The following is a 12,808-nucleotide window of genomic DNA, read 5'->3' as shown; positions in this document are numbered from 1 at the left end:
TTAGCTCAGCGCTACAGCACTATCGACCTTGCTCAGCGGTTTCAGATTGTGACCAAGCTTCATCGCATGCGTCAGGAACCAGGTCAGAGTATTACTGATTTTTATTCACAAATGACTTGTCTTTGGAATCAATGAGCACTATGTGAGCCTAAGTGGAGGAATATGGTTGATGCCTATGAATACATCACTTTTCGCGATAGCATGCGCCTAGCTGAGTTTCTTGCAGCAATTCGAGATGAGTTTGAGCATACTCGAGCTTCTCTTCTTCACTGCTCACTGCTGCCATCCTTGGACAGTGCTCTTAGTGAACTTGTTTCAGAAGAGACCCGATTCGCCACTATGAAGTTACACACCTCTAAGATGGTCATGGCCACTGCATCCCGCAATACGCGAGCCCCTAATTCTATTTCTGTCGGGTCTTCCTCATCCAATCGGAATATCCAGTACCACTATTGTCAGAAATTTGGCCACAGGTATAGTGAATGTAGAAAAAGGCTCTCTCGTGGGAATCATCGAGCTCCTAGTCATAAGGCTGCTGCGGTAACTCATACTGATACATCAGATATGTCTTACACCGATGTTGCACTCCAACCCAGTACCCTTTCTCCTGCAGAAATTGAAGCTCTCATTCATCAGGTTTTATCTAAGTCCAATCTTAATACCGCCATGTCCACCACACCAAGTAATTCTTCTTGGTATATTGATTCTGCTTGTTGTAATCACATGACACCGAATTCCTCCATCTTTTCTGCCAAATCTGTGTTACCTAAGCCTACCACCATTTACACTGCTAATGGTTCCCATCTTAATGTTAGTCACATCGGGTCTGTTTCTACTCATCAACTCTCTTTGTCTGATACATACTTGGTGCCTAATCTCTCGTTAAATCTTTTATCTGTTGGTCAACTTTGTGAACTTGGCTTAGAACTGCACTTTTTTAACCAAGGTTGTGATGTGCAAGATCCACAAACGGGGCAACTAATTGGGACCGCCCGTATGATTGGATGTCTGTTTGAGCGTTCATTACTCCATCTTCCTCCTGCTGTGTCTGTTGCCACTCCATCTCGGTCTCCCTCTACCACCCTCAGTTTATGGCACTCTCGTTTAGGACATGCATCTATTTCTTGTATTCGTTCTTTAGCTACAAGTGGTCAGTTAGGGTCTGTTGAGTCTGAGTCATTTGATTGTGTTGCGTGTAAACTTGGAAAACAAAGTGCTTTACCTTTTAATAATAGTGCATCTGTTTCTTCTGCTCCTTTTGATTTGGTGCATTCTAATGTATGGGGCCCTGCGCCTATTCCCACCATGGGTGGATCCCGCTATTTTGTCATTTTTGTGGATGATTATTCTCAATACACATGGCTTTATCTTTTACAAAATCGATCTGAACTTCCAAAAATTTACTCTGAATTTCAACAGATGGTTCAAACCCAATTTTCCCGAAACATAAAAAATTTTCGTTCTGATAATGCCATGGAATATCGTGAATCTACCTTCCTTACTACTCTCAAACAAAATGACACTCTTCCCCATCGCTCATGCCCAAATACTTCTCAACAAAATGGTCGTGCTAAACGTAAACACAGGCACATCTTAGACATTGTTAGGGCTTTGCTCCTATCTGCTTCTATCCCTGAATACTTTTGGGGAGAAGCCGCTCTTACCGCTGTTTATACTATTAATAAGGTCCCGTCTCCCACTACCTTAAATAGGTCCCCCTATGAACTCCTGTATGGTTCTCCCCCTGATTACCAATCGCTCCGCATCTTTGGTTGTGTCTGTTTCGTGCTTCTTCCACCCCATGAACGAACAAAATTAGAACCTCGTTCTCGCCTATATTGTTTTCTTGGGTATGGCATTGAACACAAAGGATATCGTTGTTATGATCCTATTTCCAAACGGCTCCACATCTCGCGGCACATCACTTTTTGGAAACATAGGTTCTTTAGTGATATGGAGTCTTTTCCTACTAGTCCCTCTAATTCTTCTCCTATCTTCACTAATGTCTCATTTGATTTGCTCCCCGACACTACTGATCTTGATGCAGAGATGACAAGCTCACCAGACAACATTTTGACGGTCGACCCAAATGACTCTACCCTGCCTGTAATCCATCTACTCTTGAGCTAGCTTCCTTTGTCCCTCGTTGTTCTACTCGAGTAACATCTCTTCCTTCCCATCTTTATGATTATCACTGTTATTCTGCTCTTGCTACTTTACATGAACCTCACTCCTTCCGTGAGGCTCATACTAACCCTCTTTGGCAGAATGCTATGTCTGATGAACTTAATGCTCTTTCCAAAACCCATACTTGGGACTTAGTTGATTTACTTCCAGGCAAAACTGGGGTAGGGTGCAAGTGGGTATACAAGATTAAGACAAAATCTGATGGGTCTATTGAGTGATACAAGGCAGGCCTTGTGGCAAAGGGGTTCAATCAGGAGTATGGTATTGATTATGAGGAGACTTTTGTCCTGGTAGCTCGGCTTACTTCTGTTCAATCACTCCTTTCTGTGGCTTCTGTGCGTCGTTGGGATCTTTTTCAAATGGATGTGAAAATGCATTTCTCAATGGTGATCTTAGTGAAGAAGTTTATATGTAGCCTCCTCCTGGGTATGATCATCCGCCACACAAGGTTTGCCGACTTCGCCGGGCATTGTATAATCTGAAACAGGCTCCACGGGCTTGGTTTGCCAAATTTAGTTCCACTATTGCGCAAATTGGGTTTGTTTCTAGTCCTTATGACTCTGCTCTTTTTATCCGGCGATCTGATGCTGGTCTCATTCTACTCTTACTATATGTTGATAATATGATTATTACTGGAGATGATACTATTGGTATTCGTAACCTTCAACAGTTTTTGAGTCAACAATTTGAGATGAAGGATTTGGGTTTTCTCAGCTACTTTATTGGATTGGAAGTGTCTTCTGATCCAAATGGTTACTATCTCTCTCAAGCCAAATATGCTTCAGATCTCCTCTCACGAGCTGGCCTTACTGATTGTAAAATTGTGGATAGCCCTCTAGAGACAAATGTCAAACTTCGTGCTACCGATGGTGACCCACTTTCTGATGCCACTCTCTATCGACAGTTAGTTGGCAGTCTCATCTATCTTACTATGACATGACCGGATCTTGCCTATGCAATCCATCTTGTTAGTCAGTTTATGACTGCGCCACGCTCAATTCATTATGCAGCTGTTCTTCGCATCTTTCACTATGTGAAGCGCACTTTGTTTCCTGGTTTGCATTTCTCTTCTCACTCATCACTAGACTTATATTCAGATGCTGATTGGGCAGGTGATCCCACTGATCGTCATTCCACCACGGGTTATTGTTTCTTACTTAGTGATTCTCTCATCTCTTGGCGTAGCAAGAAACAATCTGTTGTTCGCTCTAGCACTGAAGCTGAGTATCGTACTCTTGCTGACACCACCTCTGAGCTCCTCTGGCTCCGTTGGCTCCTACATAATATGAGTGTTTTTCATACCTCCAGTTCTCCTATTTTTTGTGACAATCGAAGTGCAATTCAGATTGTGCATAATGATGTATTTCATGAACGTACTAAACACATTGAGATTGACTGTCATTTTGTGCACCATCATCTTTTGAAGGGGACTCTCCATCTCTGTCCTATTGCTTCCGCTAATCAGTTAGCCGATGTGTTTACCAAAGCACATCCACTTGGACGGTTTCGTGATCTTGTTTCCAAACTCATGTTGACATCTACATTACCACCTTGAGTTTTAGGGGAGATGTTAGAATATATTCAGAATATATTCTGATAATCACCATTATTGCTGATTTGATATATTTTTCCTGTATATATATTGATATTATTCTGTAATATTGTACATTAATTCCGTGATTGTATTTCCTATTTATCTGGCCTTATTCAACTATAAATAGGCCTCATTGTATGCAGTTCAAATTACACAGAAATACAATATTCAGTTTATCCCTATATTCTCTAGTATTCTTTAGTTTATTTTAGGGAAAACTTCACTAAGGACCCCCAAACTTCCACCCGTTTTGAAATACCCCCCCTGAACTTTCAATTACTTTCAATTTGGACCCCTCCGTCAGATTTTAAACGTCACATGACGTTTATACCCCTAACTTTTGTATAAAATTCCAACTTTTAAAACGTTTTTTTTATTTAAAAAAAAAAAACAAAAAACAAAAATCAGGAATATTTTGGTATTTTTTTGAATTTTTAACGGTTAAAATTAACGGAATGGTCCAAATTGAGAGCAATTGAAAGTTTAGAGGACTAAATTGAGAGATTTTAAAGTTCATGGGGAGTATTTCAAAACGGGTGAAAGTTTTAACACAGTGTATGGGGTTCTTCTTCTTGCTAAGAAGTATCACATGCAACAGCATCCATGCCAATCGTTACAGGATAAGTTGCGGCAAACACAATAAGTGCCAATCGTTGTGGCAAACACAATAAGTGCTGAGAGTTTAATTTAGAAATTACAATCAAAACAACAGGAATTCAAGAACTCACCAAGAAACACAATTGAGTACTACATGGAATATAAGTCCCCAGTTACTATTGTTATTATTCTTATTCACAGGCCCCTCTTCCATATCCGACCCATCTCGGCTAGTGATTTTGTTGACGACCCATCTTCGCTCAAAGCCCTTTCAGCCGCATTCTTTATTTCTTTCATTTTGCTCTTTAGTAATTTTCCTTCTTCTCCCTCAATTACCTCTCTTGCGTAGTTTGCAATATCTTTGTGCCCCACCAGGCCTTTGTCATTGACTTTGACCCTCAAAGCAACCTTCAAATCATCAGCTAGCAGTACAGAGTTCATCCTTTGCTCCGCGTAGAGTGGCCATGCAATCAACGGCACGCCGTGCACAATGCTCTCCAAGGTTGAATTCCACCCACAGTGGCTCAGGAACCCCCCGGTCGAGGCATGCTTTAGGATCTGCACCTGAGGAGCCCAAGAGGGCACCACTAGACCCAACCCTTTTGTCCTCTCCAAGAACCCGTCCGGTAGAAAAGCAAAAGGATCATTTGCGCTTTGTCCGCTGAAGTAAGCGGCATTCGCAGCTTTCTCATTTGGGCTCCTAACAACCCAAAGAAATCTCTGCCCGCTCATTTCAAGTCCTAAGGCCAATTCATGTAGCTGCTCATGTGAAAGCGTCCCACCGCTACCAAATGAAACGAATAACACTGAATTATTTGGCTGCTTATCCAACCACCTCAAACACTCGGAACCTTCAACCCCGTGGTCTGAACCGAACTGAACAAGCGGTCCAACTGGGTAAACAGGTGGCCTGCCCTCTTTTTCTTCCATCAAAGCTTTAAAACAACCCAGTTCTAACTCCAGAAAGCTATTAACCATAATTCCAGCAGCAAGAGAGTATCGTTTAGCTGATTGTAGAAGCGCTTTATAGACCTCATTCTTTCTATCTTGAAACGGGTCGGCCAGATCGGACCCATGGATCGGCACACAACCGGGTAATTTGACCGGTTCAGGCAAGTCTCTGTACTCACAAGCGTATGTTTGATCCAGCTCTGGCATGTAAAAGATCAACGACAAAACCATCGCGGGTGAAGCGAAAAAAAGGTAGGAAGAAACACCGAATTCTTTAGCCACATCGAAGACGTCCGTACCAAATAAATCAACCACCAAGGCCACCAGCCGAGTTGACTCGGCTAAGACCTTGAAAGAGTCTCGTAGGGCAGGGAGGGACCGAGTCAAGGTGAGTGTGATCCGGGTCTCGGCCAAAACGTCCTCGGGGAGGTCGTCAAGGCTCACGGGAGGAAGAAATATGGAGGATATGGAGTTGGGTAGGGCTTCAAGGATGGCTTTTTGAGGTTTCACGGGTGAACCATCTGTGGGGATGAATATGGTGACCAGGAAATTGAGGTGGACGACGAGTCGCTTTGCGAGCTCAACGAGTGGGATGAGATGGCCAATCCCTGGAGTGGGCACAATGGCTATGTGGGCTACTGTTTTCTGTTGGGTGTGTTGCTTGGTGGCCATGGTTTTGAGAGGGAAAACAAAGGTTTTTTAGGAGGATATGTTATATAGCGACAGCGCCAGGGAAAGAAGTAAATATATAGAGAGAAGAGTGAGGAGTGAATGACATATGTGCTTACGACTTACGAGAGAGAGACCGAGGGACAGAGCCAGGAAATTTTGTGGGAGGGCCAACCAAATTTTTTTTTTTTCAGTTCTTTATAATTTTTTTTATCAAAAAAATTATTTTGGTTGTTTTTAATGAATTAAAGACTACCGTAAAGGCCAAAAAAAGTGAACATTTGAAAGTAAGGGCCAAAAATAAAAAAACTTAGTGGGTATGAGCCAACAAAATTAAAAATAAGGCCAATTTTTTTTTTAAGAGACTAAATAACTAAAATTAAAACTTTAACTTTACTTTTTTTTAATTTTTTTTTTATTTATAATATTTTTTTTCCTTATTTTGGGGGGACCATGGCCCACCCCGGTCCCCCCCCCCCCCCCCCCCCCCGTCTCTGGGCAGACCCATGTGCCTGATGGTGGCTTATTAATTATTATAGAGCAAGGCCGGCGACTTTGGTGCCTATCTAGTTGACACGTGTGGGTATTACTAAAAAAGACAAAACAAAGGCCACTGATCAATCAAAAGGTCCAAACTAATTTCCAGAAGGCAGCAAAAGATATACTTGAAAAATACACTCGACTCTTTCTAAATACCATACAACCAATATAACTGGGGAGGGTGAGGACGAGGAAGTATCCACCCTGCCTCATAAAACAAATATAAAAATAAATAAAAAGACATTGGATACAGAATAACGTCTCTCTTAGTTAGATTAATTAATTTTCCTTTATTTAATTGCCTCTTTGCCAAAACATGCATATAAAAATGATTGCTTTATGTAAATCAACGTGGTCTCCACTCTGTCTCTCTCTCTCTCAATTTATAATAATGCCCTTCTCACTTGGGTAAGCTACTTTTCATTTTTTTCATTTAGTTTCCCCCTCTTCAAAACACACATAAAAAGTTGTAGTTTTTCATTTTTCATGCAGCGGCTCCCTCCCAAAACTTACCAAAATATTTGATCTAGGGTATTTGTTTAGAAAGTTAAAAATTAAAAATTAAAAAATTAAAAAAAATTCAAAGTGTTATAGGCACTACAAGAATTTAGGTCTTTAGGGGCGACTTCGAGTGGATGCTAAAAGTCCTAAAGTCGACGCTATTGACAACAGCGTCGACTTTTGGACCCTAAAGGTGTGGACGCTAATCGTCTGGCCCTAATGATCAAATGTGTGATTATCAGCGTTCACTTAAAGTTGACCCTAATGATCACTTTTAGCGTCCACTTTGTCGACCCTAAAAGTCGCAATGTATTGACCCTAAAGCTAATGTAAACGGAAGGCATAGTCGACGCTGATAGTCAACCATTGGACGCAAAGTCAATCATTAGCTCCCACTTTGGGTGGACGCTGATAGTTAACCATTAGTGTCCACAAAGTGGACGCTAATGGACCTAAATTTTTTTTAAAAAAAATTAACTATCAGCGTCCAAACGAGAGTGGACGGTGATAGTTATCCATTAGCGTCCACTTTGTCGACGCTAATGGCCCTAAAAAATTAAAAAAAAAAAAAAAAAAATTAACTATCAGCGTCCAAAGTGGAGTGGACGCTGATAGATAACCATTAGCGTTTACAAAGTGAACGCTAATGGTCCTAAAAAATAAAAAATAATAACTATCAGCGTCCAAACTGGAGTGGACGCTGATAGTTAACCATTAGCGTCCACAAAAGTGGACCCTAATGATTGTAAAAAACTAAAAAATAAAAAATTAAACATTAGCGTCCAAAGTGGAGTGGACTCTGATAGATAACCATTAGCGTCCACTTTGTGGACGCTAATGGTCCAAAAAAATTAAAAACAAATTAAACATCAGCGTCCAAAGTGGAGTGGACGCTGATTAGATAACCATTAGCGTCCACTTTGTGAACACTAATGGTGCTAAAAAAATTTAAAAAAAAATTATCTGCGTTTCTGCGCTCGATGTGCGATCGATCGCAGTAGCAGTAGGTTTTTGACCTTTTGCGCTCGAACGCACATTGGGCATGTGCTCGATCGCAGAACCAGTAAGTTTTTGACCTTTTGCGATCGATCGCACTCGACTTGCGCTCGATCGCAGTACCAGTAGGTTTTCGACCTTTTGCGCTCGAACGCACATTGGGCATGCGCTTGATCGCGGAACCAGTAGGTTTTTGACCTTTTGCGATCGATCGCACTCGACTTGCGCTCGATCGCAGAACCAGAGAACACTTAGCATGATATCGGCTAACAGGAAATAACCACAATATTTCTAACATATATCAGTAACAGTCCCACCAATACATGTTAATTATGAGCAAAAGGAGAGGAGCAGCATAGCCAGTTGTGTATGTCAAAAGCAGACTGCCTCCTATAACTGGATCCTGTTATTTATTGAACGTATCCTGTTATTTATCTATTAATCATGACAAGAGTAAAAATATTGTACTCTGTTTTGAGTGAAACTAAAGATAAATATGGCTAAAAAAATTCAAAACATCAATGTACATATAGTCCATTTAAAGCTTTCTTTCTTTCTTTCTTTCTTTCTTTTTCCTTCTGATATGCTTGTTCACATGAAAGCCTCCTCTTTTATTGAACTATTTGAATTGATTAACAAATTGTTAAGGTTGGTTGTCTCAAATAGTAAGATTTATCTTCCATGACCTATAGTGACATAAAGAGTTTCTCCAGAGAATCAAGAATAAAAAGAACTCTAGCCACCCATTCATTAGCATAACTTTGGTGTCCCTTAGCAATATTGAAGCACTTACTCATAAGTGCTAACTTGGTACTTATATGAGCTAGTGAGTCCTAAGCCAGTTACAATAAACGTTCGCTTCCTCTATGAGAGAGGGAGAGAGAGAGAGAGAGAGAGGGAGAAAGAGAATAATTAGCAAACATGTGAGGGCAATCATATTATATCTGCAATCTCAAAGAAACTCAAAGCTTTAAAGACATATAGCAAAATAAACATTTCAAAGTACCAGCTTGGACGTAGCTATATATCGAAGCAGAGTAGTTGAACACGGTTCTGGTGCAACTACTACATAGAGAATTGCTTACTGAGATGAGGGTGGCCTGAGGACATGTTGCCCCATGCTAGGAGGTGGTGGCGGTGGACGAACACCCTGGCCTTGCATCTGTTGGGCTTGAAAACCATGTGAGGGAGGCATTGGAGGCCTAGTACCAGGAGTGAAATTTGCCATCGTGCCGCTACCAACAGGAGGTGGGGGAGGGACAGGTGGAGTCCCACTAGGAGGCATAGGCCTAGGGCCATTTGCTGTAGGAGGTGGCGGTGGGAATGAAGCAGGCATTGAAGCAGGCATTGCACTAAGTGGCCCTCCTTGCGTTGGAAGAAGTGGTGGGGATGGACCTTGGGGTGGTGGTGGCAAAGGCCTTGGTGGGACACCAGTGGCCGCTGTGCCATTGGCTGCAGGGGCAGGTTGAGGTTTGTTTGCCTCTGGTGGCTTGATTTTAAAATATAATTGTAACTTCACATTGACAGACACACAAAAAAAAAAAAAAAAAAAAGGGTCAGATAAGTTACCATTAGCAGGAACAGACCAACAAAAAAACTTGAAAAAAGAAAATTCAGTGTATTTTAACCAGACTAGCAAGTGGACTATGAAAGAGAAAGAAAAGATTGTCCAGCCCAATTCAGCCAGCAGGTAAGTTGGTCTACTTGGTTGTGTCAATAGGTGCCAAAATAAATTGAGAGAGAAAGAGAGCTACAATGAGAATTAAGACCAAGAGCTGACCCACTGGCAATCAAATGACATGTCTAGGTTACACAAGGTTTTTAGTCCAGTGACTTATAAACAACTCAAACCAGGTAGACTGTTCAATCAAATTGTCAATCTTTGTGCCAAATCACATCTAAAAACATTGGAAGCAGTTGAGCAAATATTAAACAAACTAACCGTAAACATTTTAGAGTCTGGATCCCAATGTGTGAAGAACTTGGGAGGGGTTTTGTCAATCTCTATGCTAGGAACCTGAAATGAAAATAACAAGCATAATCAATCAAGTTTCTTGAAACTAAATGAAATGGTTAAGTTCAGCTATCTACCCTAAACTATGGGGTCATTCTATATCCAATCTACCTTCTCCAAATGAGTGTCAAAACTAACATATTAGTTGGGGGATGATGTATGGAGGACATTACATATTAAAAGGTACTAATTTATTAATTTTGACAGCTTAGTTCAGCCCACTATTCATCTGCCCACTATTACATTAATTTTAACCCTAATTTGGATGGTGTAGTGGACGTTGCATGTTAATCTAGAGTTAAGTGTTTATAGCAAAATTATTTTATTTACGCACAGAATGCAAATGACCCTATATTTGAGGGTGGATAGCTACATCTAAACTTAAATAATAAGATGCTGATCAAAAGCATGTACAATTATATGATTGATTTACCTTGAAAGCAATGATCTCATATGGATCAGCTGCAAAAAGAAGATACTGGTATCTTTTATCAAAGGGTTGGACCCTCTGCATCCATTGAGAAGTGATAAAAAGAAGTTAGAACATCATTTCATCTTCACAAAACAATTAATTTAGCATTACTTAGTCAAGTGCATTGCAATATAGAGAAATAAATCAACAGAAGCATGTGAAGAATTTCAGGTAAGAATCTAGTTCAAAGAAACAAAGAGGCCCACCTGCTCATAAGAAGACATAAACTTGTGTCTTGGTTTTGTAAGGTCTTCAATGTCAGGATATTCAATCTGAGACACAATAATGTTTACCAGGAAAATATTGTTATTATCATCTTTCTCTTACTGCCATTATATCCATAAACAAAATTCTTCATTACCAATTTATCAGCAAGAAAGAGAATATGTATACAATCAAAACACAATAGGGAAAATAAAAAAGGAATAACTAAACACGCACATAGAAAAGAAGAGACCTCTGCTTCGTCTCTGGATCAAACTGCTTTGTTACCCAGTACCCAAGCCTTCCGATTTTGACTGCAAGAATAGCGAATGGATGTTTAGTCATGAGTCAAGAATTACAAGATTGCTAAAATTATCAACGGAATACTTCTCTTAAAGGGTCTGAGTGAAAACGAAAAAGGAAAATAAAGATCTACAAAATCAGCAAGAATAATAACCACAAAATCAAAGATGCAAGACATTCAGGTTCTTAAGAGTATAGCAACCGGGATCACCACATACCTACCTATTAAAACCACCTACAAACACACAAAGATATGATCTTGCTCAGAGGCAGACAAACTATCAACCAGTAGAAGAAATCAATTATCTTCGTTACAATTTTGCACACTACATGTTTGACGAAATCAGACTTTGGGGACAAACATAACATAACATAGTTCGTTTTGCCACACAACAAATCACAACTTCTAGTAGAAGAAAAAGCACAAAACAGTAGTATCTATGGTGTCGAAAAAGAGACCAAGAGAAAATGGAAAGAGAAAAAAGAAAAAAGCGAAAATTCAGATTCTCCATTATTTTGTTGAGAATGTAAAGGGAAAAAATGGTGATTTTTTAATTTTATATGATCTTATACCTCTTTATCCTATAATAATATAAAGGCCAAACATATCATGAATAATGGCTTAAAACTACAAAATGACACCTATCATTGCAAACACAAGCCGAAAACCACAAATACTGGCAAAGTTTAAAAGTTTAACACCTTTTGGAGAAGACTACTATGCATTAACACTACTTCACCACATCAGACAACAATCTTCAAACTAATCTAAATGCCCATAAGAAACGTAACTCAAAAGGACTAACCTCATCAAAATCATCAAAAATATGTGAGAACTGCCCCATGAACCAAACCTACCAAGGGAGAAAACTATTAAATATATGTTTTACAATCCATGGCCAGCAAAATTCCAGAACCCAAAATAAAGTACTTATCTGCATCCTCTTCCTTGCCAATTCATCCTCATAAGCAATTTGAGTAATCCACCACAGTGAACCAATATATAATATCAAAGACAATGAGAATGAAACCCAACATGATAGAGAATGAGATACTAAAAATGTGTTTCTTCTTGAAACATATTAAAGTGAGAACCTGCTTGGGTGGTTTAACTTTCTTGTACTCTGGTCATCCTGCATACACTTAAAAAGAAAATTTAGAAAGATATTATTACTCCCTTGCATTGTTTACTCAAAGTTCTTTAACCTTGATAAACTTGTCAAGGGAGATTTACTAACTCAAAAGTTCTTGAACCAAAAATTTTGCGAATATCTTAACATACTATAAACAAAATAATAAGTACCAACAAATATACATTACCAAACAGATCACGATCGACAAATACTAAAATACACAGTAGCAAATAGAAAGTACCAACAACTATCCAAATACATAGTATCAAAAAATATATCCCAGATAGATGGTATCAAAAAGTACATCCTAAATAAATGGTTATTCCAAAGCTCCCTCAATTGTTGGCTTGACTTGATTCACCTCCAATCAAGCTCCCTCCAGACCTAAGAAGAATAGAATTTCATATAATGATCAATAAGCTTTTTAACGATTACTTAGTATGTGTGTTTTTGTAAAATTAATGCCTAGGTAAAGTTTCACTAACCCTCAAATACGTGACATTAAGAACTTAACAGTGGCTTTCAATTTGTTCGTTTTCTCAACGTTGGCTTGCAGATTGTCCCTTGTCAGATGAAGTTCGATTCTAGTCGCTTTGAGTATCTTCTTGTCTTTTCCTACACTCGTCATGGTTGTCGAAGTGGGTGAA

At 39.6% G+C, this 12,808-nt stretch overlaps 1 protein-coding gene and 1 long non-coding RNA gene across 2 annotated transcripts; both read right to left on the bottom strand.

Annotated features, from left to right (window-relative positions):
• Positions 1-4,453: 4,453 nt before the first annotated feature.
• LOC132170502 (hydroquinone glucosyltransferase) lies at positions 4,454-6,025 on the bottom strand. Its single transcript, XM_059581500.2, has one exon. It carries the CDS (start codon positions 5,999-6,001, stop codon positions 4,574-4,576), a length of 1,428 nt encoding a protein of 475 aa, XP_059437483.2. The 5' UTR covers positions 6,002-6,025; the 3' UTR covers positions 4,454-4,573.
• A 3,960-nt stretch (positions 6,026-9,985) lies between these two features.
• On the bottom strand, positions 9,986-10,796 carry LOC132169669 (uncharacterized). The gene is made up of 3 exons (XR_015909817.1): positions 10,728-10,796; positions 10,483-10,557; positions 9,986-10,052 (listed from the first exon to the last, which is right to left on the bottom strand). It is a non-coding gene; the product is annotated as an uncharacterized LOC132169669 (long non-coding RNA).
• Between the last annotated feature and the right edge of the window lie 2,012 nt (positions 10,797-12,808).

Source organism: Corylus avellana, chromosome 1 (genome assembly GCF_965113065.1).
Source record: "Corylus avellana chromosome 1, dhCorAvel1.hap1.2, whole genome shotgun sequence".
Lineage (NCBI taxonomy): Eukaryota > Viridiplantae > Streptophyta > Magnoliopsida > Fagales > Betulaceae > Corylus > Corylus avellana.
This window is presented reverse-complemented; position numbering and strand designations above follow the sequence as displayed.

Bases quoted from the DNA above. Each gene is read 5' to 3' on its own strand.
- LOC132170502 (XM_059581500.2), bottom strand. From the start codon at position 6,001: ATGGCCACCAAGCAACACACCCAACAGAAAACAGTAGCCCACATAGCC.